The sequence below is a fragment of the Eschscholzia californica genome, unplaced genomic scaffold, assembly GCF_041429995.1.
Source record: "Eschscholzia californica isolate CP2 unplaced genomic scaffold, dmEscCali1.0.p SCAF_4, whole genome shotgun sequence".
Lineage (NCBI taxonomy): Eukaryota > Viridiplantae > Streptophyta > Magnoliopsida > Ranunculales > Papaveraceae > Eschscholzia > Eschscholzia californica.
In genome coordinates, this window is record NW_028238461.1 from 10,491,772 (window position 1) to 10,519,610 (window position 27,839).

The 27,839-nt window shown below is 35.3% G+C and overlaps 4 protein-coding genes across 5 annotated transcripts; 2 read left to right on the plus strand and 2 right to left on the minus strand.

The window, feature by feature from the left end:
• Positions 1–1,237: 1,237 nt before the first annotated feature.
• Positions 1,238–2,629, plus strand: LOC147542561 (E3 ubiquitin-protein ligase UPL5-like). The gene has a single exon (XM_086635310.1). It carries the CDS (start codon positions 1,238–1,240, stop codon positions 2,627–2,629), a length of 1,392 nt encoding a protein of 463 aa, XP_086491436.1.
• A 5,644-nt stretch (positions 2,630–8,273) lies between these two features.
• Positions 8,274–10,430, plus strand: LOC147542562 (E3 ubiquitin-protein ligase UPL5-like). The gene has a single exon (XM_086635311.1). The coding sequence runs from the start codon at positions 8,274–8,276 to the stop codon at positions 10,428–10,430; it is 2,157 nt and encodes a 718-aa protein (XP_086491437.1).
• A 714-nt stretch (positions 10,431–11,144) lies between these two features.
• Positions 11,145–16,809, minus strand: POLA2 (DNA polymerase alpha 2). 2 transcript variants are annotated; one of them, XM_086635175.1, is made up of 16 exons: positions 16,312–16,809; positions 16,140–16,215; positions 15,675–15,806; positions 14,531–14,891; positions 14,352–14,447; positions 13,955–14,034; positions 13,507–13,582; positions 13,215–13,391; positions 12,809–12,913; positions 12,626–12,721; positions 12,451–12,543; positions 12,316–12,351; positions 12,186–12,227; positions 11,938–12,068; positions 11,715–11,841; positions 11,145–11,563 (listed from the first exon to the last, which is right to left on the minus strand). In XM_086635175.1, the coding sequence occupies exons 1-16, from the start codon at positions 16,385–16,387 to the stop codon at positions 11,405–11,407; spliced, it is 1,863 nt and encodes a 620-aa protein (XP_086491301.1). In that variant the 5' UTR covers positions 16,388–16,809; the 3' UTR covers positions 11,145–11,404. The 2 variants fall into 2 exon arrangements, with proteins under 2 accessions (XP_086491301.1, XP_086491302.1); XM_086635176.1 differs by having other exon boundaries at positions 15,675–15,781; positions 16,312–16,331.
• A 2,783-nt stretch (positions 16,810–19,592) lies between these two features.
• On the minus strand, positions 19,593–23,737 carry LOC147542564 (lysine histidine transporter 2-like). Its single transcript, XM_086636996.1, has 7 exons — positions 23,258–23,737; positions 21,496–21,656; positions 20,625–21,405; positions 20,429–20,534; positions 20,257–20,348; positions 20,098–20,166; positions 19,593–19,988 (listed from the first exon to the last, which is right to left on the minus strand). Exons 1-7 carry the CDS (start codon positions 23,309–23,311, stop codon positions 19,890–19,892), a joined length of 1,362 nt encoding a protein of 453 aa, XP_086493122.1. The 5' UTR covers positions 23,312–23,737; the 3' UTR covers positions 19,593–19,889.
• Between the last annotated feature and the right edge of the window lie 4,102 nt (positions 23,738–27,839).

Consider the following 27,839-nt stretch of genomic DNA (forward strand, 5'->3'; position numbering starts at 1 on the left):
AGGGGGATAGGGACAACTTTTCTTCTTATACAAGGACCGCGTGTGAATTAGACAATATTTTAGGGACTAAAATGAAAACTCACTTTGTAAAGGGTGTCTACGGGTGTCCTGTCGGGTAGATTATGATATATGACTTTCTATTTTTGAGAAAACCCTTTCTTTGTGGAATAGGGGCAACTTTTGTTCCTTTTTTTTTTTTTTTTTTTGTTGAAGAGGCAACTTTTGTTCTTAATATAATAAGAGAAGAAGGATGTTACATCGTAGAGAAACCAGTTAGAGAGGGAATCATATAGTATGAATTTCTATTTGTGTGTCTAGCCACAAATAGAGAGAGAATCATATAGTAAGAATAATACATGATCCTACTTCTCTTTGTGTTTTTGTTTTGTGGTTCGCTATAGAAACAGATTTACATCATTAGGGTTTGACTATTTATGTTATAGGTTTTCTTTTGATTTGATTGTCAAAAGAGATGGAAGGATATTTTGTGAATAATGAAAAATTACAAGATATTGAATTCATACCTGATATTGAATTCATTGATCCAAGAGTAAGTGATTATGTAAGTAAGAAGTGCCATCAGCGATCAGTTCGAATTCTACGGAATTTGGTAGCATTTATTTCACGCCTTATTCAAAAAAGTAATGATGAAGATATTCATGAAACAAGTAGAGGAAAATATGTTATAGAATATCTTAAGGAATACTTGAGTATGATCCCTAATGACAAGAAGAAGAAAGAGCACCTCCTCCTATTTTATGGTTATGAAATACAAGACTATATAGTCCAACTATACCTATCACCCTTTCGAAATAATAAAGAGATAGCAGAGGAATCAATTCGTCTATTTATGTATCCTAATATTCATTCTTTCCCTATCTATAAACAACATCAATTAACTATGATAGTTTTAGGTTTCTGTGAGCTTCTCCGTCACAAATCAAAAACAACTTCCGAATGTTTATTGTATTACTCATGTCGTCATACATATGGATCTTTGATTCAATCAATTGGCTCTTCAAATACTGAAATTTTCTTCAATAGAATGCCAATGACTTTAATTGGAGACGTTTACCCGTTTATGAATGAGCTCTGAAGACAGTTGGTAGTGAATATGAAGTTGATAAGACAGTCGTGCTTTTGCCGAGTTCCTTTCGAGTTAAAATCACGATTTCAGAACGATATAAGCCAGTTCTCTTTATTTAACCTCCATATATGTACCAACATAGAGGAACATATGAGATCGAAAGATTTGCCCCTTCACTCTCTTCCTATGGTGGCTTCTCCATGGGGTATTCAATACGATGATTGTTTTGAGTATTATGTAGAAGAGCTTATCCCCTTTTACGACGATTTTGATATTCTGTTGAACAACGTCGATCTCGGTCTGACTTATATGGATGATGGAGTTGAGTACACGAGATGTACACAATGTGAGTTTAATCATGGGTGGTCTTATTATCTCTCAGTTCTCAAGGAATTAGATGCTATCTCTAAACTTTATCTTCCTGCAGAAAAGAACCTCTCCTCTTGCTTGTATTCTCACCAAGATTCGATAAACAAACTTATTATGAGGTCGAAGAGAGGTGATGATCATCAATGGCTTCTTAGACATAAGAGTTTAGTAAGTAATGAATCTCGAAGACATTTGATTAAGATGATGTTCCCTGACCAAGTTCAGAATGGTAGTCACATACAAACAGTGAGCATTGACAGATCGAAGTTAGTAGTCGATTCTTTTGAGCAAGTTGGACTTGCAAATCCCATTTCTTTGAGGAACGGAATCATACCTCAATTCAAAAATGAGCAGCTTGTTGCAGGTCCTTGTGTCTTCCGTGAGTGGCTCCGCCTGGTATGCCAACATCTATTCACTCCAGAAAATTCACTCTTCGTGTCGTATCAGCATAACCAAGAGAGGCTCTTTCCCAATCCAGGAATTCACTCTACAAAAGTAGATGCTCAACAACTTGAATATTATCGGTTTTGTGGTCGATTGATCGGTTTAGTAATGATGCATGGCGTGGTAATAGGCATTGGATTTGATCGTTTGTTTTTCTTACAATTAGCAGGATCTACAATCACTTTGGAAGACATATGTGATGTAGATCCTTACATGTATAAAAGCTGCAATGATATCCTCAAAATGGATACTGAGTTCATAGATGCAGATGGTTTGGGATTGACATTTGTTTGGGAAACTGAAGAAGTAGAAGAAGGGTCTGGTTCGACGAGGAAAATTGTGGAGTTGTGTCCTGGGGGTAGCACAATGGGTGTGTATAGCATTAATAGAGAAGAATATATAAAACTTGTTATACAACATTGCTTCGTCGAATCAATTGCAGAGAAGGTCAAACTATTTATCCAAGGACTAGATGATGTTCTTACTCGAAAGTGCCGAAAAAGCTTGTTCAGGAGTATAGAGTTGGAAGATCTTAATTATATGTTGCTCCATAAAACAACTCGCGGAACTGATTGGAGCGAAAACAGAAACGGTAGTGAAGTTGTTGATGATAGTAGTAGGAGTACTTGTTTTCAGAGAATAGTTGAAACCATCTTACCCAACTCTGGAGGGAAGTATACCCGTCTGCCATTATCCTGTAAACTAGAATCCGGTCGGTTTTTTGTCTAAACCAAGCTAGAGTTTTCTGTTATTTTTCAAGAGTGTCTTGTAAGATTGTAGGGTGGCTTATCACTAATGTAGTAAGTATCTTTTTTTTATTCTAAGTCGGATATGAAATCTAGGTTGACTCGAATTCCATTTCAAAATGTTCGTTTTTCAATCTTGATGTTTAATTTGTTTCAATGGCTAATGTGGTTTTATTAGTCATACGATTCACATTTAGACTAGTATTCATGGAGTTCTTGATGTTCATTTATGGTCTATTTCACTTAGAAATATTTTTTTATCTTTCATTGAATAGTTGAAAAGGATTCAAACTTGGAAAAAACTCTTTATAGCACTAGAGTGTAATGTGAATGAAGTTATGGCATTCATCATGTAAGATTGTAAGTGTACAGATTGAATAATAGCGACTATAATACAGATTGATTTATAATATTCTTTGCCTTCTTCAATATGATTTCTAGTTTTCGATTAGATCATGTAACTTATTTCATCTTGCAGTTACTTTATATTTTTGTTTCAACATTAATCTTGGAGTTACTTTATATTTGAATCAATAAAGATGAAAAAGAGTACTAGATTACGAAAGTTAAAAGATTGACTATATAAAATATTTTCAACAAGGCTACACAACCCACCTCTAGGGACTCCCACTTGAACCGCATGTGAGAGAAACACGAGTTTCTCTCTCATCTCACATGTTTAGTCACGAGGAGAGAGAAACAAGGGTTTCTCTCACATGCGGTTCAAGTGGGAGTCCCAGGAGGTGGGTTGGGTATACTTTTTGAAATATTTTTACAACTAAATAGAATAAATAAAGTAACTAAACAACAGCTAGAGTTTCAACTGTTATTCTGTTAAGACTTTGCTGAGGTGTACTTGGAATGCAGTAGGAACAGGTTAAGCTCATCTAAGAATGGTTTTCGACTGTTAGCTCCACAGCTTCGGTATTCATGAATTCATTTATAAACCAGCCCAAATCCTAATAATGTTATTTCTCCTAATAATGTTATTTCTCCTATCCAAACAACAACTAGAACTTGATGAAAAAGTTACAGATAAGCGAAGAAGAAGATCAAAGAAGGAATGAAAAGAATGGAGGTGTTTAGATTGGTGTTGTTTAGATTGGTGTCGTTGGATCATTGGTTATTTATGTGCATGTGGTTACTAGTTATTTATAATTGAGTTATTTCTCAAATGGCCCCCAACATTGTGACCATCCAGCCCTCTACTTTAGCAAATATTCCCATATGGCCTCTTTTTTTTCCGTTATCTTTAACTTTCCGTTACTCTCACTCCTCCATCTCATTTTCTCTCTCTGCCAAGTCACCTAAGACGCCACATCATCATCTTCTCCGGCAGGGGTCACCGGCCGACCAAACTTCCGGCCAGCGACCTTCAAACCTAAAAAAAAAAGGGAAATTTTGACATACACCCCCACTATTATATTAATATTTGGACCACACCCCCGTTTTTTTAAAACTTTTGATTTACACCCCCACGTGGACGGAAACCGTTAAGTCAAGGTTAACTTCGCGTGTGCGAAGCCCATGTGCGAAGTAGGACGATAATACCCCTTTTTAATCTAATGGATCTCAACCATTCACAAGATCTAATGGTTGAAACTTAAAGGCTACTAATTATCAAAAAAAACTTAAAGCCTACTTCATCCTTAATTTTTTTCCATCCAGGTTAGGGTTTCCTCATTCTCAAACTCTAATCTCTCCTTAGAGTGGTTTGAATTCTAAAACCTTCATATGCTCTAAGTTGACTTATGGAGGCTCTCCTTTTCTCTCTCTCTAAAGTCGGTTCTAGATGAATCCATGCTAGGGTGTTTGATCATCACATGACTTTACCTAGAGGGAATGGCAATCTAAAGAACAAACTTGGCAAATGGCAATTGACACAGTTATTTTCTGGATTCAAAAAACTTCCTATACAAACTTATGAAATTACCTAAATCCTGATTTTCCTCAAAGCATACAAACCCTAATTAACTTCCACAAATCGACAATTCCAAATACAGTAAATGTTAATTAGATAGCCATAACACAAAAATAAAAAGAGATGATAGAGAGAGAAACAAACTTGATCAGAAGATTCGTTATGAGGAACAACATAGGATTGACGAATATGAACAATACCGTCAAGAAGAACATAACCAAGATTTTGAATTTTTCCAAGTTCGATACATCATGGTTTAACTGAATGGAAATTAGGGGTTTGTGATTGAAGGCAAAATTTCTTCTCCATTTAAATGGTTCTTGGGCAAGGATGAGGAGTGATAGAATCAAATTTATTGGTTGCGGAATCTGACCAATGTTCGTATATTTTGAATTTGTCGAAGATGTTCGTAAATTTCTTCCCCATTTGATTATTTGGTCTTAAAATTTGATTAATTGTGAAGTCTGATCAATGTGACTAAGAGATGAGGTGGAAGTGATAGAATAATATATTGTTGCCTAGGCATTGTAGTTTAAGAGGAAGACACTGGAAAAATCTAGAGCAAATATGAAACTTATTCTCCAAATCAACCAAACTATATATGAGTTAGTTCAAGATTTTATTTCTAGACCTATGTGGTGGTAAATGAAGATGGTGATTAGCAAAGGTGGAGTAGTGATAGTGGTTTTTGTTAATGGTGGGTAAAGAAGGTGGTTGTGGTGATGAGGGTGATTGATGGTGAAGAAGAACGAGATGATGAAGAAGAAGAAGATGATGACCAAGAAGGAAAAAAAAAGACGAGAGAGAGAGAGAAAGTTGGGTGAGAAGTAAAAGAAAAATGCACATAGCAATGTATCTAGGGGCAAAATCGGCATGGTTTGTATGTGGGTTTTGCTCACACTCTACTTAACTTCGACTTGACGGTTTCCGTTCACGTGGGGGTATAAATCAAAAGTTTTAAAAAAACGGGGGTGTAGTCCAAATATTAATATAATAGTGGGGGTGCATGTCAAAATCTCCCAAAAAAAAATTATCTTCTTCTTCTTCCTCTCTCTCCTGTAATCTCTCCTATTTTCTCTCTCTTCTTCTTCTTCTCTATCTCTCTCTCTTCTTCTTCCTCTTTCTCTCTCTTCCCCTTATAATTCATTACAATTTCAAGTTCAAGAACCAATCGGGACTAAATTGAAAAGAGAATGATTAAGGCATTGTTAGTGGTGGATTAGAACTTTGTGAAGGAAAATCCTGTGCCGAATGTCTATTTAGAAAGAGACCTTGGGGTGGTAGAAATTGTATTTTACTTTTAATGGTCGTAAATGAATAACAAAAATAAGAAGAAGAAGATGATGAATGACAATAAAATTTTTTGTTTTTAATTATTATATTTGTTAATAACTCTCAAATTAGTTAGTGTTAATATTCAAGTCCTTATAGAATTGTTCCCTTATTAAATCAAAGTCAACTAAGTCAAATATAATTAATTAGTACCGGACGCGAAAATAGTTGTCCATATAAAAAATATTGGTTATCCACGTATTGGTCACCATTTTAATGAGAGGAAGAGGAAGGGTTGTAAAGCTCTTTTGGTGGAATACAGAGATTTGGATAGTGTAGATTAAATATGTTGTAAAATTTGTTACTAATTTGAAATGGAAAACAGAAAAGAAAAATGATGTTGTACACTAAACTTCAAAGCTCGATTATATCGATTCTTTTAGACAGAAATTCGCCCCCTTCTGGTAAAACCACGAGTACACAACGGGTATGGAATTTTGCCTTCAGGATACGATGAAGTCTTAACAACTATCTTGGTTCAAAGTATGCACGCCTTGACCAAAATCGAGAACACTCTGAAATATAATTGATAATGCCAAAGAACCGACTTCGAGTTTACCAAAGAATTTTGTATAATTAACACACCCAATAACATACACCTTACTGTTTTGTTTATTAAGAGAAAACCAAAACAGAGAGATAGAGAGAGAAAGTAGGAGTACGTTGGATTATCTTATATGTGTGGAATGGTGAGCAATTGATTTATATGGCATCAAGAGATACCATCTAATGGATATTTATCCATTCACAAGGGATGTGTCCACAGGAAGTTTGAATTAATCCAAAAAAAAAAAAACAACAAAATGCATCATACCTATTCGTTGTACTGTTGGCTCCTCCCAACATTTAAATTTTGAAAAATTCCAACAAAATAAAATAAAGGGGATTGAACAATCCAGATTCATCATCTTATTTACTTTCTTTCATTTGGTGGGTGACGAAATATGTTATTTTTAGGGAGGGTAATAGATCAAAGGGTGAGGATGCAATAAAAACGCAACGAACGATCAGATTTGTCTTTCGACTTGTCCCAGTCAACACAAAACATTGTGTTTTGTTATATTGATACTTATATATGTTGTCAACATTGCAGGGTAAAAAGGAGATTATGAAAAAAATATGATTGTTTTGTTGACAATATAATTATATATGTAATCGACATTTAAAAAAAAAAAAAAAAAGATTAAAAACGAGTTTTTTTTTAGTTAATTCCTATTTGGCCCCCTACTTTGTGACCAGCTTCAAATATGGCCCCAAATTTCTGTAAATTCAAATATGGCCCCCTATTTTCAGACAAATGTCATAACTACCCCTCCTATTAATGTATTTTCAAAACAAAATAAAATAACCTAAATGCCACCTCACTTCCCTCTCCACCACTCATCTATCTCCAACTCACTTCTCTCTCTTTCTCTCCAAGTCACCACTCTCTTCTCCGATGAAGGTTGTTGGCCAGAAAATTTAGAGAGAGAGAGAGATGAGTGAAAAAAAAATTAAATTTTGAAGGTCGCCAACCGGAAAATTTTCCGGCCGGCGACCTTCGTTGGAGAAGAGAGTGGTGACTTGGAGAGAGAGAGGTGAGTTGGAGAGAGATGTGTGGTGGAGAGGGATGTGAGGTGGAATTTAGGTTTTCTTTTTTATTTTATTTTGAAAATACATTAATAGGAGGGGTAGTTATGACATTTGTGTGAAAATAGGGGGTCATATTTGAATTTACAAAAATTTGGAGGCCATATTTGAAGCTGGTCACAAAATAGGGGGCCCAATAAGAATTAACTCTTCTTTTTTACATCTATTTTTTTGAGTGGTGGTTTTTCTCTATTTTTTTTTTTTTATTTATGATGAAGAGTGGTTTTTCTCTATCTGGTCACAGATTTTGGGGTTTGTTTTAAAATAATGATTCCTTATGGGTGTGGGAGGATAGGGGCAACTTCTCTTCTTATACAAAGACCGCGTATGAATTAGACAATATCTCAAGGACTAAAATGAAAATTGACTTTGTAAAGCTTATCTGTGGGTGGTTGGCGGGTTTTCTATTTTTTTCAGGAAACCCTTTCCTTGTGGAATAGGGAAAACTTTTCTTTTCTTTTTTTTTTTTTGTTAAATGGGACAACTTTTCTTTTTTTTTTTTTGTTGAAAAGGGACAACTTTTCTTACTAATATAAAAAGAGAAGAACGAGGGATCATACAGTATGAATTTCTATATGTATGTCTAGGCAAGAGAGTCAAATCTCATGTAATAATAATACATGATCCCTTCTCTTTGTGTTTTTGTTTTGTGGTTTGCTATATAAACACACTTCCATCATTGGGGCTTCACTATGTAAGTTATAAGATTCAACCTTTCTTTTCTTTTATTTAATTACCAAAGATGATGGAAGGATATCCTATGAATAATGAAGAATTACAAGAAATTGAATTCATACCCGATATTGAATTCATTGATACAAGAGTAAGTGATTATGTAAGTAAGAAGTGCCATCAGCGAGCAGTTGGACTTCTAAGAAAATTGGTTGCATCTATTTCCCGCCTTACTCATCATAGCAATGATGAATATATTCATGAAAAGAGTAGAGGAAAATACTTTCTAGAATATCTTAAGGAGTATTTGAGTATAATCCCTAATGACCGTAAGAAGAAAGAGCACCTCTATCTATTCCAATATTATGAAATGCCAGAGCATATATTCTATTTATACCAGTCTCCCTATCTAAATAATAAAGAGATAGCCGAGGAATCAATTCATCTATTCATCTATCCTAATATTCAGTCCTTCCCTATCTATAAACAACATCAATTAACTATGATAGTTTTAGGTTTCTGCGAGCTTCTCCGTGACAAATCAACAACAACATCCGAACGTTTATTGTATTACTCATGCCGTCATACATATGGATCTTTGATTCAATCAATTGGCTCTTCAAACACTGAACTTTTCTTTAGTAGAACGCCACTGAGTTTAATTCGAGATGTTTACCCGTTTATGAATGAGCTCAGAAAACAGTTGGTAGTGAATATGAAGTTGATAAGAGAGTCGTGCTTTTGCCGAGTCCCCTTTGAGTTAAAATCACGATTTGAGAATGATATAAGCCAATTCTCTTTATTTAGGCTCCATATATGTACCAACATAGAAGAACATATGAGATCGAAAGATTTGCCGCTTGACTCTCTTCCTATGGTGGCTTCTCCATGGCCTATTCTGTACGATGGTTGTTATGAGTATTATGTAGAAGAGCTTAAACCCTTTTACGAAGATTTTGATATTCTGTTGAACAACGTCGATCTCGGTCTGACTTATATGGATGATGGAGTTGAGTACACAAGATGTACACTATGTGAGTTTAATCATGGGTGGTCTTATTATCTCTCAGTTCTCAAGGAATTAGATGCTATCTCTAAACTTTATCATCCTGCAGAAAAGAACCTCTCCTCTTGCTTGTATTCTCACCAAGATTCGATCAATAAACTTATTATGAGGTCCAAGAGAGGTGATGGTCATCAATGGCTTCTTAGACATAAGAGTTTAGTAAGTAATGAATCTCGAAGACATTTGATTAAGATGATGTTCCCTGACCAACTTCAGAATGGTAGTCACATACAAACAGTGAGCATTGACAGATCGAAGTTAGTAGTCGATTCATTTGAGCAAGTTGGGCTTGCAAATCCCATTTCTTTGCGAAACAGAATCATACCTCTGTTCAAAAATGAGCAACTAGTTGCAGGTCCTTGTGTCTTCGGTGAGTGGCTCCACTTGGTATGTCAACATCTATTCACTCCACAAAATTCACTCTTCGTGTTGTATCAACATAACCAAGAGAAGCTCTTTCCTAATCCAGGAAATCATTCTACAAAAGTAGATGCTCAACGACTTGAATATTATCGGTTTTGTGGTCGAATGATCGGTTTAGCGATGATGCATGACGTGCAAATAGGCATTGGATTTGATCGTTTGTTTTTCTTACAATTAGCCGGGTCTACAATCACTTTGGAAGATATACGTGATGCAGATCCGTACATATATAAAAGCTGCAAAGATATCCTAAAGATGGATACAGAGTTCATAGATTCAGATGGTTTGGGATTGACATTTGTTTGGGAAACTGAAGAAATAGAAGAAGAGTCTGGTTCGGCGAGGAAAATTGTGGAGTTGTGTCCTGGGGGTAGCACAATGGGTGTGCATAGCATTAATAGAGAGGAATATATAAAACTTGTTATACAACATTGCTTCGTCGAATCAATTGCAGAGAAGGTAAAACTATTTATCCAAGGACTTGATGATGTTCTTACTCGAAAGTGCCGAAAAAACTTATTCAAGAGTATAGAGTTGGAAGATCTTGATCATATGTTGCTCTATAAAACAACTTGCGGAGATGATTGGAGTGAAAATGGAAATGGCAATGAAGTTGTTGATGATAGTAGTAGGAGTACTTGTTTTCAGAGAATAGTTGAAACCATCTTACCCAACTATGGAGGCAAGTATACTCATCTGCCATTATCCTGTAAACAAGAATCCGGTCTGTTTCTTGTCTAAAGCAAGCTAGAGTTTTCTGTTATTACTCAAGAGTGTCTTACAAGATTGTAGGGTGTCTTATCACTAATGTAGTGTCTGTTTTTTTTAATTCAAAGTCAGGATATGAAATCTGACTCTAACTCGATTTTAAAATGTTTGTTTTTGTCTAAATCTTGATGTTTAATTCGTTTCAATGGCTAATGTGGTTTTATTTGAGTCATACGATTCACAACCCTCGTTTCGTAATAAAACAATCTCCCAATTTTCACATTTAGACTAGTTTCACCACCCGCGTTTCGTAATAAAACTATCTCCCAAATATTTCCATCTTCTTCCCTATGCTTCTAAGTTGTCAATATCTTCGGTGATTCTTGAAAGCTCTCCAAAGGGTGTTAATGTTGTTGAACTTGAAGCAGGTGTTCGAAGTGTTCATGGAGTTCTTGATGTTCATTTATGGTCTATTTCACTAAGAAATATTTTATTATCTTTCATTGGATAGTTGAAAAGGATTGAAACTTGGAAGAAACTCTTTATAGAACTAGAGTTTAATGTGAAAGAAGTTATGGCATTCATCATGTAACTGTACAGATTGAATAATAGCAACGATAATACAATTACAGATTGATTTATAGTTTTCTTCTTCAATATGATTTCTAGTTTTCGACAGTAATCTTGCAGTTACTTCATATGTTTGTTATATCTGAATTAATAAAGATGAAAACGAGCAATAGATTATGAGATTTAAAAGATTGACTATATAAAATACTTTTACAACCAAATAGAATAAATAAAGTAACTAAACAACATTGCTAGGGTTTCGATTGTTAAGACTCCGCTGAGGTGAAGAGGTGTAATGCAGTCGGAACAGGTTAAGCTCATCTAAGAATGGATTTCACTATCAGCTCCACAACTTAAGTATTCATGAACTCATTTATAAACCAGCCAGAATCCTCCGAAATGTATACGCCCGTGTATTTATGCCCATGAAGCTTAAGCTACATTCTTATAATGGTAGCACTAGTTTTATCTGGCTCCCCGGAGTAGGTGAGTTCTACAAAGGTACCTCCTCCAACGCCCTTAGCCAATCTCCCAGGATTTACAGCGACAGACTTGATCTCCTGCTCCCCGTCGACGTTCTTCCCAAGAGACAGTACCTGTTAGCGAAGAATTTCAGACACTTATTGTATAATCCTTAAAGTTAAGTGACATTATTTCTCTTCGCTATTCATATTTAATCTCACGGGTGACATCACGATTTGTATAATTAACTTGTATCGTGCTCAAAGATGTGGGGTTTATCAATACCTTCACAAAAGGAGCTAGATCTGAAGGCAATACAAGAATATCAGTGAGCGAAGGAATTCGTAGTGCTTCTGGAGCAAGAGAAAGATCGAAAGGAACATCTTCTGAAGGAGGATATAAAGGATAAAAGCTGTTCATAGAAAGTAATAATTAGATAAACCTTCAACATTTCTACCATCTATGAAATAATGTGTAAGTGAATTGATGTTTTAAGGCATATACTTGCCTTCGTTGGTTCAGTAGATGAGTGGCAAGCCTCCCCATTCGGTCTCTAGATGAACTGTCAGCTGGGATTCGGGAGATCTCTTCTGAGCTAAGGTGTCTTAGGATATCCACAGAGCAGCAAGCTACCTTGACCTGAAACTCAGCGGTAAATTGCAAACACAAGAATCTAATAATTCTGAACAAGATTTTATTTCAAAACTTTACTATATTTTGGGCATATGAAGTGTTTCATCACTAGGCAATCTGTACCTTGTTTGCATCAAAGCGCCCTGGATTTGAAATACTAGATATCTGTTCAAATAGGAAATGTCAAACTTCATTTCCTCCTGACTAAACCATTTGGAAGCAGAAGTATGTCATATTACATTAATGGCTGTACCTGATGCTTAAGGTCATGATGTAGATCAAATGCTGGCTGCAAATCCAATTTAAGAAAAGTTGGTGATTTGTTGTGTCATTAATAGCAATTTGCAGACTGAGCAAAATCAGAGACTGAATCCGCAAATAACAGTACCTGGGGGAAAACAGTATCATGGTGAGCATCTTGTATAGATGGAACAAGAATCACCCGCGCAGCAGAACCCATGTACTTGGTGTAATCTTGCAACTGAACCAGGAAAGAGAAAGAGATTAGAAGCTAAACATTCTGTCAAATACGAATAAAAGTAAAATGTAGTATAGGCACAAACCTTTCTGAGGATTTCAACATTAAAAAGTTCGTCGTAAGTTCTATCAATAGTTCCTCTACTAATTTCTGGATGCTCACAATTAACAAATGGCCCAAGCTGTCAAAATTTTTTGTAGAGTCAAAAATTGCAACTTCAATGTCCAATTAATAGATATTATAATAAGCTCATAGAGTGGGTTCTCACCAGCACAAGCAACTGAGGTTGCTTTCTGCTTGCATAAGCAAGAAGCTCTGTCAGAGGCTCAAATAATAAGTTGTCGGTTGTGGAGAAAGGGCCTGCTGCAATAATCTGTCTAAAGCATCAGAACCTTGTTTGCAAGTAATATGTTCACCGAAAAAGTAAATCCAACATTTTTCCCTCTTTCTAGATATACAGTTTTGCAGCACCACACAGTAACACTGTGCATCAACTATCATGGATACATCTGAGATCGTGATGACACACTTGTAAGAAATTACAAGGTATGATACATATGGTATGATGCAAATGTATCTCTAGCCCAAATTCTTAATGATGCAACTAGGTTAATCAGCTCCTCTATATCTACGCTGGAACCATTTTCAATAATGGTTTTAAACATTGTTCTTACCATAGATAGACTAATCTCATTACTGGTAGGGGAACTTGGCTGAAATTCCTGATCGGAAGCTTGTTTCTTAGCTGGAGGCAAATCCATATCAGGGGTAACAGGTATAGGAATAGCATCCACCACTTCTGATGCAATTAAACAGTGCCCACTAGGGTTGTCCCCTTTAATTCCCACCACCTGCACAACAACATTCCTTTGAGCTTAACAACCCAATAATTGGGTCGATTAGAGCTTCTAAAACCATTATATATATATATATATATATATATATATATATATATGTATAAATTACCTGGCCAGGGAAAAGAGAAAAATGAGCTAATTTATGTAAGTCGAGACGCACACGTTGCCCTCCAGAATGCTCAACACTGTTAAAGAAGGAGCGAATTGAACATCAGTAGTAAGAAATGCTAGAACAAGAAGGGAGGATAGGCTGAATCTGGAGGTCCAGGACTGACTGGTACAATTTGTAGGGCCATATTTGGGTTATCAAGGGGCTTTGGTGTTCTGACAATTTAAACAATATTCCATGAAATCATACTATGCTATAATCAAAAGATATGAGCAGTCATCTATTTTCTCTTTCTTGGAGCTCGCTGGTGGGGCACAACCCAATGCATGTTTTCCTTGCATTTGGCCGGAAGGTAAACATCTCCCTGCTTACCGCTCAAGTCAGGAGTACTCATAAACATAAAACTCAGTATGGAACTCAAATAGATATTCATGACAAATCTCTATACCTTCCTTGTAGCGAGACAGATTTCTCATTTAGACGACCTTCTCCATCACAACAAACCATTCCAACAGAAAATGTACGTTTCTGAAAAACATTTATCCATCACATGTTATTTTTATTAACCAAGCTTATTAACTCAATTAGTGAAGCAAAAGGAACTTAGTGATGCAGAGAAAGGAAAACTGCAGATCAGAGTTAGGTACTCAGGGCCAATTTCTCGATGAAGAGACCAAATATCAAGATATTCCAACTGATCAGAATTACTGTATCTGTATCACTGTATTCAGTAGGTATTCATATGTTGTGAGTAGTTTATCATCAAGAAAGGCAAAATACGACGAAGGGGGGTTATATTGTTAAGAAACAAAACAAGTACAACAAAATTCATTAAACCTAGTCACCTGTGAAGCAACTGATGGATCCCCTGGTTCCTCATACAGTCCAGTAGCAACAAACGCAGATGCATGCCTTCTAATACGATTCTCAATCGAAGTAAACTAAAATAACATAACTTAATTAGCCTTCGTACTAGTGGGATAAGAGGTAACTATATGCGTGGTAGCATCAAGTGCACACTTACCCTATCTTCGATCCTATCGTACATAAACCTGCAACCGGGCTCTGGTTGTGAGCCCATGATGTCCAAAGAACACCTTTCAATGGGTCGAACCCTTCTAATGACATCATCCTCTTGATTTTCAAGATCTTCTCCATTTACACCATTTTCTTTATCTTCTGATTTATTAAGAGTGAATTGCACAATAAACTTGTTTGTTCGTTGCCCGAAAGGGGTCATCCGGTTAGAGGCAAGTTTTGATGGTCTCGCAGAAGCAGGCGTGTGTGCATTTGTCACGGGCGAATCCACATATGTTTGTTCTGATCGAACTATTGGAGTTCCAAGAACGCCAGATTTGGTATCGTAAGGTTCGTCATCTAGAAGCCTACAAAAAAAAAATATCGGTCATTTCAGGCTTTACATAATTTCTCTTTAATAATTTAAAAAAGAAAACTAACAACGAAAAAACGAATAGCTAGGAACGCAATAATATTAGAAGGTCACTTAATCCCCACCACAATGAAGATTGAAGAGCAAGGCTTCTTCTACATTTCCTAATATACGAGGGAACAATATCTTTTGAAGTCCACTTAAAACTTATGCATAGTATCAAAATAGCAAAATAAAATGCGAGTTTGTGCCAGTACTCGAATCAACCTTGTTCCTGAACTTAGTCCTAACTTATCGTTCTGTCATTGACTCGATATGGAATCAACAAATTATGTCAATGTTTTTACGCAACAATGCGGTTTGCTCTCACAAGGCAAGGTGGCGCCTTGGGGCATAGTCCTTGTTGCGTAAAAGGCGTAAACTATTTGCATTTTTGAAGAAAAATGTTATCAAAACATAGCATAGTTTTTATACTTTACTACCCTAATAGAAAGTTACAAGTATTTAATAAACAAAATTACTAATATTTGTGTGCCCAACAACTCAAAATACCAGTGACTTCAGTTGCGAACGTTTTCGTCTCGAGTTCAAATACGTATATCTCGAGGCATCAGGTGACTGCCTCGCCTTGATGCGTACGCCTTGAGAATTTTTTGAGACATTAATTATGTGTTCTTCATAAATACAAATTGTTTTCTACTTCAACAACATTCTTTTGAGGAGGGAAAACCAGATGTAGATAAGCAAGAACTATGGAAACCCTGATTTCAGTACTCACATATCGACATCGTTGCTAGAGTAGATGTGTGGATAATTTTCCTCTTTGATGAGATCATCTTTTTGCTCGTTTTGTAAGTGCAACAAGAAACCCTCCATGTGAGCATTCTGTACAGAAGATCCATTGAATTGCCTGTCAATAAGTTAGAATTTAGATAATCAGAACTTCCTTCATTTGGGATATAACCCTAATTTGATCAACTACAGACACTTCGACTAGTTGATAAACCCTAAAAAAACTAAATTCTCTAAATGGCCGCTTAAATGTTATCAAGATTACTTTGTATTCCTTATATTAACGCCACCAAAAGTCAGGAACCCTGATTTTCTTGAATCACTTGAAATACGATTTTCTAGGGCGAATCTAGAAAAGACGAAAAAACAAGAAACAGGCAACTACATCACTAAGAATACCATTACCAAATCATAAACCCTAGAAATTCAAGTTAAAATTGAACTGATTTACCTGTTGAGGTAATAAACCTCCCAGCTAGATACGAGATCTGAAGGTGTGAGCTTATAATTTATGCAGAAAGTAAGACCTATAGAAAAGAAAGAAGATTTTCCATTACTGAACAATCATTTACAGGAAATTGATGGGGAAAACAAAAGGTGGAAAAGGAGAAGAAGAATCTTACATTTTTTCAGTATTTCTTCCTCGTCTTCGAGAGAAAATCCAACCTTCTCGAATTCAGCTTTGATCTGTTCTTCCATTGCGATCTAGGGTTTCAACTTTCGAGTTGATGAAAGAAAGAAAATGCACAGAAGTGGCGGGAATTTTCTTTTGACTCTAAAATTAGGGCATCTTAGGGCGGGAAATTGCGAAATGCGGGACACATAAAGGATAACTTTCGCGCAACTGCGAAATGAACATCAGTACCGAAGTTACTTCAGCCCATTTTTTTCTCTAAGGATTTCTCTTTTTTACTATTTCAGCCCCTATTGTAGTAAATACAATTGGAAATTTAACAAAATAGAGTCTATCGATGGATATGGTCATAGCCTCGTGGGGAGAAGAGAAGTTAGAAAAATTATCTCGCCGACCTATCTCTTATAGCAAAAGCAATGTGTCATCTAACTATTTGCCTAATTGATCACAAAATTAGATTAAAAATATTATTTCCTGGATTTGACTTATTAACAACATCAAAAAAAGAGAAAAAAAAATGAAGCGTCCCATGGAGATGTTGTGAGAGGAAATTTATCAAAGAAAATGATCTTTGAACGAAAAACAAAGTTAAGTATAAATGGTATAGTATATATGGGTTTTACCGTGGTGCTTAATTTATCAACTTTATATTTCTTGAAAGTTAATATTATTCACGAAAACGAAATTTTCATTGAAATACACCATTAAGCTACGAAATCAAATTAGAAATAGAGTCCATGGGTATATAGACCAAAATCATTTTCATAATAGGTATATAGACCAATCTTCCCAAAATATGGACATTTAGTCCTTTTACAATAAGGGCATAAATAACTCATACTTTATTGATAAATACCCTCCATGTCCCTCGTCTAAAAAATCCGGGGTTGTTAAATTTCGGAATGAATCCGGAAAGTTTCCCAAACCAGGGGGCGTGATTTGGGGGAGATATTTAGGTTACAAACTGAAAAGATTTAATAGGAAGTAACGGATCAAGGATATTTTCCAAAACAGATTTGGAAAACGGATATTTTTCAAAACAGATTTTCTCTCTCATCCTTTCAGATTTGGAAACCAAATCTATATATCACTTTCTCTCACTTAATTTTTAGATTTGGAAAGAGTATATTTTCTGAGATCAATTAGCGTGATTTGGGGGTTAATATTCAAAACATATATATCAAGTTTCTCTCACTTAACTTTCATTTTTTACTCGTACATAAACACACATCGAATACAAATTATGAAACAAGTTCGTAAATTATGTGTTATTTATGACGAGGAAACCATCATTTGTCATGTATACAACGTAATTTATCATATGCGTGTGTGTCGTCCATTATGTACCATTGAATACTTATATTATTTTCTGACATAAATTACTTGTTTTTTATGTCATGTTAGGAAATGTACCATTGAATCCATTATGTACCATTGAATCCATTATGTACCATTGAATACTTAGATTATCCATTATGTACCATAAATTATAGTAACTTGTTAGGAAATGTAAATCTGAAATCATGTTTTTTGTTATAAAGTATGTGATTTATCATAAATTATGTATATTGTATAGAAAATAACACAACCTTTGTACGACTGAAAGGAAATTTTATTGAACAGTAATCTGTGTTTTATTGTAAATGAAAAGAACATAGTAGACTAGGTAACTTAAAAACAAACTCCGTCAGAATGTTGCCCGAGCTCTCGATCCTTACTGTCTTTGGTCTTCCAGGTTTATGGCGAATCAAACATGGTAGTGTTTTTGACTCTTATTTAAATGTACATGGTTCATCGAAGTTAGGGGCAGGATTTATATGATCCTTGTAAGTCTTCACGTAAGACTCCGTTGTCCAAACAGGATCATAGAAACAATCTTCTTCATCGTAATTTATGATTCTATAGTTTATGTGATGATTCTGTAAGAAATTCCATCAGTGCTGGTTTACTACAAGAAAAAAAAACATATGTATTAGTTAAAAAAAATTATAATCAAATTTACATACATTAATAATGAAACATTTAATAAAAAAACAAATGAGATGGATCATAAATAACAGGTACAGATCAATAAATTATGTATAATGTATGAAAAAGTACACTTGTTTATTAGGTTAAGAGAAGTTTTATATGGTTGTCATGGCCACTGTTCTGGTAAAAAAAGGACGTGTAATGTTGGATAAATTTTTTATACTTTACGAACCTTTGATCATTAATACTATCATCTTACGTGAAATGTATGCAGATTGTATCAGAAAGTATGGTAATTTATCGTAACGTAACTGTAATTTTTATTCTGTTACAAGAATCAGAAAGGATAAACATCAAGATATTATTAGCAAATTTTATCAGAAAACATGAAAAGTTATCGTAAAGTACCTGTACTTTATATTCTGTTATAGGAATAAGTGTGGATAATCACAAAGATCAAGAACTGTACGGACAGATGATTCTGATCTGCAAAAAAAACAAAAAAAAAAGAGGATTTAACGTAGATCTGAAGAAATATACAATGAACATTGGAAGGAGAAATAACATACTAACATTGAACAAATCATTAAATAAGAAATAAACATCAAAGATCTTAAAGAGTTATGAAAGTTTTAGAGAGAGAAAATATAAATCTTCCATTCGAAGGTAGTTAAGATTACAGCAAAACAGATTCAAAGTTATTGAAATGGAAAACAAGAAAAGAAAGACCTAAATCAAGATTTGATGTTTTCAACGATTCTATATGAATCTTTAACCTATAAAGCAATAAAGATAAGATTTTAAACCTGAATAACAATGGCTAGAATAAAGAGATAAACAGTATCAAACCTAAATAACAATGGAGGTTTTGATGAAAGCTCTTGATTGAATATTAAACAATGGAATTTTTAACAGCTAGTGGTGAGTTTAATTTATGTTTAATGAAGATTTCGTTTTTAGAGAGAGAGATGGAAAGTTACCGGATTTCAGTTACGGAATATTATCAACATAGTAGTTAGTTACAATTCAAACGTGATTGGAGAGAGAAAGTTGAGATAAAAATGGAAAAAATATCTTTAACAGTTTAGAATGTAAATCACGTTTTGATATTAAAGAAGGTTAATATAGGTATTAAATCTTTAATATGTATTATATGGATTTGTGTTTTCTCTCTAGATGAGACCAAAAGGACTAGATATCCACTTAAATTATTATTTAGGTTTTGAAATCCTTTTTAGGATTATAGAGGACTATATCTCCTATTAGGACCCTATTTTTGGTCTATAAACTCAAAAATTATTAGAAATATTTGCTATATAGTGAACTGAAATGCACAAATCCATACACACAAGTTGTTTTTATAAGAAACTACAGTATAAGCCTACTTAAAGAACTCTTCTCATGAACTTCCTTTTGTGCCAAAACAAACAACATTTGCAAACCAACCACTAAATCTACACCAACTATCAACAAGTTCACCATCTTTTCATCTTATTCATCACCCCCTCGTCGATATTGTCATCATCATGACATCATTCTTGTTTCGTGATTGACCACCGAGAAATAAACTGCTTATAGTTGAGACGAGAAAGCCTCTCAAGAATAGAATTTGTAAGTCGAAGCTTGAACTATTATCTGCCTTAATCCCCCAATGGGAGCTATAATCATCAAACAAACACCCAATACAATGCAAATCTGGAAACAAAAACAACCCGAATTACTCGCATTGTTAGTATATTTCTCCAACAATATCTAGCGAAAAAACAAATTATGAAGAGAACTCGGTCGATATCGAATTACTTACCCAATTTGTAAACCAAGATAAGCTAAACCTTTTTGGCTTGTAGATAGCCAACCACATTATACAAGGAAGCTGCAAAAAATGAGATGTTTTTAGCTTTCAAGTTAATTCTGCCATAGAAGAATTCTTAGTAAGAATTATATGAATATCTTCATGTCTTACGAAGTATGTTGTTGGGGCAAAAGCAAATCCTCCGAAAAACCCAAGTAGTCCACTAAAGAATGGGAATGTTATAGCAACAAACATTGTGAAGGCTGCAAACAAGTGAAGATTATTAGAAACTCGATAAAAAATATCATACATTTCTCAAGAAGTTCGAAGTTTAGTTACTCACCAACGTATAAACTACGTGCAACCAAACGTAGTGGAAGACCTGGTGTGAAGTTCAACTTCTTCACTAAAACAGTCTCCATCATGTCGAAGACAGGCATAGCATAAATCTTTGTATATACAAAACCATATGTCAATGTCTAAGTACACATATATGAGATAGAAAATGAGTAAAATTGAGTTTGAAATTGAAGTCTAACCTGATAACTACCGATAACATGAACGACGACAAACATATTTGCCATGACAATAAGCCAAGTAGGTTTGTTGAGTGAGATAAGAATGTTTCCCGAGACAGAGTTTCCAAACATTCCATACCCGATAAAAGCAACGGGGAAATAACACACAGCAACAACTATATAAGCAACAACCACACCTCTCCACATGGGTTTTTTCGATGGTTTTTCAGGTGTAGAAGGAATAGTAGCTTGAATTTCTAATACAACATTGTGTCCCGCATAAGCAAATGCAACATCACCCAAAGCACCAAAGAAATCGAAAACTTTTCCCGGAGTTGTTGAAGCTCTAAAGCCATAATCCACGTCGGGTTGAACTCCTTTATGAAGTGAAGCACTCCAAGCAATAGTTGAATAACTCAAAGACATAACTGCAGCAGCTAATGACACTAAAGAGATAGAATTGAAGTTTGGAAGTTGCGCAAGAACAAAGTGACAAGAAGCAAAGATCATAATGAAGTAACTAAGTTTGATATCTTGGCAAGGATCTTTACAAACTAAATCATGAACTTTCTTTAACGATTGTCCTCCCGTTACCATATAAACGATATCAACACCAACTTCGACGATTAGTTGTTGTGGTACAACTATCCATAACCCTAGTTTTTCACCAAAAGCATGTTGGCCTAGTTCATGGTATCGATCAAATCGTTTCCCTGGTACCATTTCATGCATTTCAACCATTTGCCATAGCGTGTAGAGTGTTATGATCCATGATATTATCATTACTGTCACACCAGGACCCCTAAAAATTTGTCAAAATTCATATGAAATTAGGTTAGTTGATGTCTCTAAGAACAAGCTTGTCGTATATATATAGACTAAGAATTTGTACCAGCCAAGCTCAGACATAGCGAATGGAAGCCCGAGAACACCAGCACCAACCATAGCTGTGACATTGTGGAAAGCAGAATACCACCATTTTGCATTTCTATCAGCAGAAATGGGTAGCCACTCGTCGATCTTCTTTTCCTTTTCAGATTTAGTAGCAACGTTCTGCTTATCATTCATATTCGTTTCAACAATTAGAAACTAATAAACCGTAACAAATACAGATTTAGCGAGTGTATTAATAACTCTGTGATAGAATACAAAGAATGTACAATTCTTTTAGAAACAGACGGTTAGTGAAGAGGCACATATATATAAACACACAATAAAACAAATTCTGTTTTTGGCATTAAAATAGGAGCCTTATATAGAAAATGCAAGTGTAATTATGACATGATTAATAACAGTACTTCTCTTAATTTTAACCATCTAACTAATCCTCTTACACTATTATTAGAAGTATATAATGTAACTTATTTATTTAGAAAAATTCTATGAAACAAGAAAAAAACATACAAATTTTAGACAGAAATTCTATGTAAATTATCGTAATTCGTGCTTTAGGTAATTCACTAAACAGCAAAGCGCAGCAAACCACATAAGAGTTATACCAGAATTCGAATACTTTTTTTTGTTCAGCCCTAGTCTTTTACTTACTCCTATTAAACTTTTTCTGTAAGACATTATTCCACATGGGATGGAAAAGGGTTAGTGGCATTAAGATGGGAGGCCACACATGTGACTTCGAGTCTTTGAGTCTAAACATACTAATAAATATAGGGCAATTTTGGAAAAATGGTAGACGGCCAAGTCAAAGGAATTAAGATAAAGGTACCTCATCAATTCATTGGTGGTGGCTATCAAGGAAACAAGTGGCAACTCTTGTGTTGTTTCAATGTATTTATTTTATATTTTATAATTTTTATTAAAATAAAGAAGATCAAACAAAAGGCATTTTTAAAATATAATAACCCATATAATAATATAAGAATATTAAATAAACTAAATTAAATTGAGTACTATTATTTATGTCACCATTAAAAACTATGCTATTTTTTCAACTAGGACAACCAATCCAAAATTTATATTAAAATTTTTATTAAAATTTTTTCAGACCACTTGGATGAAAACCCATAAAAATATGCAGAAAATATCTAAAACGATAAATGTCAGTTGACCGTTCAACCAGCTTAACAATATTTAAATCGACATGTCATCACGTTATATACGATAAATAAACTTATGTATTTTTATAGAAATTGTTCCGTTAAACACAAAATAAAACTAGATTCATACTAGAAAAATTATTTTCAAACTTCTTTTTTTTAGTATAAAACATAACATTTCTATACCTAATTCAAATAACTAGGACCAAAATAACAATTGGACCAATTTAGTGTCCCTCTTCCTTCACCAATTTTGGCCAAATCTAAAAAGCTACTTTTCCAAAAAGTTAGGAAAATTGAAAAGAAATATATAACAGTTTTTCCAATTTAAAGTAGAATGATTTCATTTTTGTCTTCTTATTTATGCAGGAAACATCACAAGAACAAAATTGAAGTTATTTAATCCACAATGATTTCACATACCTTAAAAAATCATCAAAAGAGAGAATTAGTTGAATAAAACAGAGTAAAACAGAGATTTATTCAGTTTTATCACACCTAATATCACCAAATCAAGTATATTTGCATAGTAAAGAACCAATCTAACTTCCTGATGACTCATAAAAAATTGCACTCAAGAGAGAGAGAGAGAAAGGGTACCTTGTTGTTGGAGTCATAGTGGTTTTGATCACTTGGTTTTGGTACAGTATCCATGATCAATAGTATTGATTTAGATCAAAAACAGTGGAAGAAAGATAAAAAATGTACAAAATGGGTTGTCTTTGTTAGAGAGAGAAATGGGTTGAGAGAGAAAGAGAAGGAGATGCTCAAAATGGTGAAGATATCAAAGAGTTTCTAGGTGTATTTAAAGAAACAAAACACTTTCTCTCTCTAACTCAGTTTCTTTGTGTGGTAATTGATAATAACTAATAATATTGAAGTCTCACCAATTAGGTTGCTCTATTTGGTGACTTCTCTTCCAAAAAAATGGTTTTGACTCGCAAAGTCTTTGCTTTGAAAACCCCCTAATTTCTAAAATTCTTACAAAATAAACTGAAAATTTTGGAAAGAGATGTAAACAAGACCTGTCTTGGCTTCTTTCTCTTTGAAATTTCTAGGAAATGAGGTGTTTGGTTAATTGAGTTTCTAAGCATATGACCTTGGTCAAGGTCATATGTACATACACCTGATTTAGACTTACGACACGACTACGACTTATTATACTAGTTGAAGTCGTGTTTGTAATTTGTTACCATTAATGACTTATAAGTATTGAATTATGATCGTGACTTCGTTATTGTCACTGTAGTGTCTTTATTTCAGATGAATTCTTTAGATAACTTCAGAGATCTTGTATAGACTTATCGTATATTTGTGTAAAGGTATCACGAGTTTATTATTGTCAAATTCAATTTCGGTGGAAATTACGAGCGGAAAATGTTAGACAAATATGTCAGTGTACTTTTTTGTTGTTGAAGATATGTCACACGTACTTGGTTCGTGAGAAGTTTAGTCGTTGGTGAATGTAGTTTAAGATCATGGTAAAGAGAACCATCATGACATTTAATTTATTATTAATTATTTCTTTATTTTAGTGTTTTATTTTATTTATTATTTTCTTACTTTTATATTATTAACTACAACTAATGTTAAATATTTATTTGTAGTAAAGTTTGTCCAAATTCAATTCACTTCCGTTATTAGGGTTGTTATCCAGAATAACTAGATGATAAGTTCCGTAGACAATTAAAGTCGTGAAATAAAGATGATAAATACAAACTCTTTTTTTTGAAACCATTGAAACCCTTTTCATTCATAAGTGAATAAATCACTGATTTACATGGATAATGTTAATTATTTCTCTCTTCAAACATCATGAGAGTTGCATACCTTTAAATGCAAAGTGCCTCATGATAAATACAAACTCGTATCTTCAAAAGTGATACAAAGACCATAAATTCTAAAAGAAGTTATTTCATAAAAATCAAACTCTGTGACTAAAATTAGTGATGGAGTCACATTTCTCTCATGCCACCTTAAAAATTTGCATAGGCTGGGGACATTTCTGTAATGAGATAATCCTTATGATTTTAACCCATAAAGGATGTGAATGTAATTCAATGAGAAGGACTAGTAACTGTTGGAAGGTCCACTCCACTCGGCCAAACCGAGTGGACTTGGTCCAAATAGGAATCCTACTAAAACTAGGATTCCTTAGGTATTAGGATTATAGTTTAGATTAGTTTAGGATTATTTTAGATAAGTTTTGATAACTTAAAACTCTTCATCATGTAAACCTATATAAGGAGATCATACACAATGTATTATCAAGTTGTAGTGTTAATAAACAAGGTATTTACCTATCTCTCTCACACAACAACAACAAGCTCACCGATCTTCATCTCTCGGCTTCAACCGAGATTGTCATCATCAACCCTCGGTTATAACCGAGAGCTCAGCTCATCTCTCTCTCTCTCGGTTATACCCAAGCTTCATCACTCTCGGCCTCACCGAGAGTTGTTACACATTCACTCGGTTATAGCCGAGACTATCAACTCCTTCAATCTTCCTCTCGGTCATCAACCGAGAAGGTCATCACCTTCACCTACACTCGGTCATACTCGAGTGAATTAAACAATCAAAGGTTTAACTTTTTCACATGGTATAAGAGCCTTCAAATTTTTTTTTTTTTTTTTTTCTCTTGAATCATGACTACTCCCGAAGCTTCTGAAACTTCTCAAGTTCATGCTACCATTAATAGTGGACCGTTTGAGGTTCACCACTCGGATTCTCCCACCACGATGCCTTCAGCAACTACTCTCACACCGGAGCAATACCAATCTATAATTGCCTTATTGGAACAAAACAAACAGCCCACATCTTCTCATGGTACCACTAAAGACCCTCACGTCAATCTTACAGGTAAGTATTATTCTTCTTTTCATCCTCCTTGGGTTATTGATTCCGGTGCCGCTAAACACATATGTTCGGTTTTATCACGTTTTTCTTCATATTCTCTTGCTCCTCCGGATTTATTTGTTAGACTACCCGATGGATCAAGAGTTAAGGTTCACCATATTGGTTCGGTCTATTTTTCCAATAGATTTTATTTACAAGATGTGCTTCATATTCCATCTTTTCAATTTAATCTCATATCTATATCTCAAATTTCTAAATCTCTTCGTTGTACCGTCTTATTTGACGATGACTTATGTCTTTTTCAAGACCGAACAACGAAGATGGAGATTGGGCATGGTAGTCTCCATGATGATCTTTACTTCCTCCGCACGGAGCGTCAAATTTTTTCCGTTTCAAATTTATTTCAAGATAAACCTAGTCATGAGTCTTTTTCTTTATGGCATTGCCGTTTAGGCCATCCATCTTTCTCTCGTTTTCAATTTTTTAATTCTAGACTTCCATGTATGAATTTTAAATTCTTATCAAATAAAGTGCCATGCGATATATGTCCGCTTTCTAAGCAATGTCGATTGCCTTTTCCTTCTAGCACTACTTCTTCCACTCATATATTTGAGTTAGTTCATGCCGATATATGGGGTCCCTTTCCGGTTCCCTCCACCTCCGGGTGTCGTTATTTTTTGACCCTTGTTGACGATTTTTCTCGTTGTACTTGGATATTCCTTCTAAGTTCTAAATCGGACTCCACCATGAAAATTAGGAATTTTTCTAATTATGTTCATACACAATTTAACTGTGTGATAAAAACAATCAGATCAGACAATGGTTCTGAGTTCATGAATCATTCCCTCCAAAGTTGGTTTCTTGAAAAAGGAATCACCCATCAACGTAGTTGCACTTATACACCTCAACAAAACGGTGTTGTTGAGCGAAAACATCGCCATATTCTTGAAGTCGCTAGATCTTTACGACTTCAAGCTCACCTCCCTCTTTCGTTTTGGGGAGAATGCGTTCTAACCGCCGTCTATCTCATTAATAAATTACCCACACCAATCCTTGATGGGAAATCCCCTCATGAAATCCTCATGGGTGCTCCTCCGAATCTTTCACACTTACGTGTATTCGGATGCCTTTGCTATGCCCGTATCCCTTTGGTCAAAACCAAGATGGACGCCCGGTCCTCCGCCGGCATTTTTCTTGGCTACCCAAGTGGACAAAAGGGTTACCGTATCTACGACATCTCTACTCAACGTATTTTCATCTCACGAGACGTTACATTCTTCGAGAGCCGCTTTCCTATGGCTTCTCCACCTCCGGCACAAGCTCCTCTCGCCGACCCGTCTCCATCCCTCTCTATTGATGATGACGGAACCTTTGATTTTCCGGTGAATACCGAGCCTCCTCCCGATTCACCGTCCGACAGCAGCAGGTTCACCGAAGAACCCACTGTCCCTGTCATCCCGGTTTTGGATACTGTTTCAGGGGTGCCTCCAGACACCCCTGGTAACACACCTTCGGGGGTGCCAACAGAAAACCATTCTTTCCCTTCGGGGGTGCCTACAGATATCTCTACCGAGCTCCCTGATTCAGGGGTGCCGACAGATTATTCTAACACACACCCCGCTTCAGGGGTGCCGACAGAACCCCCTGTCACCACTCCCGGTTCGGGCTCTTCTCTTCCACCGCCCGCGACCGGTGTTCCCACTTCCGGCGCTCCCGACGTTGACTCCGGCAGACCGGTTCGGTCTCGTCAACCACCTAGTCATCTCAAAGACTATGTTTGCTCCAACACCACTACCGTCAAGTATCCACTTGAAAACTATTTTTCTATAAATTCCTTTTCAACTTCTCATCAACAATTTCTTTCCTCGGTCTTGTCCTCGACCGAACCCACTTCCTTCACCCAAGCAATGAAATCTTCTCATTGGAAGGAGGCCATGGCTAAGGAAATTTCGGCCTTGGAAGAAAACAAAACTTGGACTCTCACTAACTTACCACCCGGCAAGAAGCCTATTGGTTGTAAGTGGGTGTATAAAATAAAGTTCAAGCCCGATGGCTCCATAGAACGCTATAAAGCTCGCTTAGTGGCTAAAGGCTATACTCAAATAGAGGGGTTGGACTACAATGATACTTTTGCTCCGGTTGCTAAACTAGTAACCGTTCGAGTTCTTCTATCTCTCGCCGCCATTAAAGGCTGGTCTCTCCATCAGTTGGACGTTAACAATGCCTTCCTCCAAGGCGACCTCCATGAGGAGGTTTACATGAAACTTCCCCCCGGGTTTTCATCTAAGGGGGAGTCTAAAGTATGCCGCCTTCATAAATCTCT

Excerpts from the sequence above, each read along its gene's own strand:
- LOC147542561 (XM_086635310.1), top strand. The coding sequence starts at position 1,238 with ATGAGATCGAAAGATTTGCCCCTTCACTCTCTTCCTATGGTGGCTTCT.
- LOC147542562 (XM_086635311.1), top strand. The coding sequence starts at position 8,274 with ATGGAAGGATATCCTATGAATAATGAAGAATTACAAGAAATTGAATTC.
- POLA2 (XM_086635175.1), bottom strand. The coding sequence starts at position 16,387 with ATGGAAGAACAGATCAAAGCTGAATTCGAGAAGGTTGGATTTTCTCTC. Across the intron at positions 14,448-14,530 it reads ACGATAGGATCGAAGATAGG|TTTACTTCGATTGAGAATCG; the intron begins GTAAGTGTGCAC and ends ATGTTATTTTAG. Across the intron at positions 12,544-12,625 it reads ATGTTGAAATCCTCAGAAAG|TTGCAAGATTACACCAAGTA; the intron begins GTTTGTGCCTAT and ends TTCCTGGTTCAG.
- LOC147542564 (XM_086636996.1), bottom strand. The coding sequence starts at position 23,311 with ATGGATACTGTACCAAAACCAAGTGATCAAAACCACTATGACTCCAAC. Across the intron at positions 21,657-23,257 it reads ACTATGACTCCAACAACAAG|AACGTTGCTACTAAATCTGA; the intron begins GTACCCTTTCTC and ends AATGATAAGCAG. Across the intron at positions 21,406-21,495 it reads GCTATGTCTGAGCTTGGCTG|GGGTCCTGGTGTGACAGTAA; the intron begins GTACAAATTCTT and ends ACAAATTTTTAG.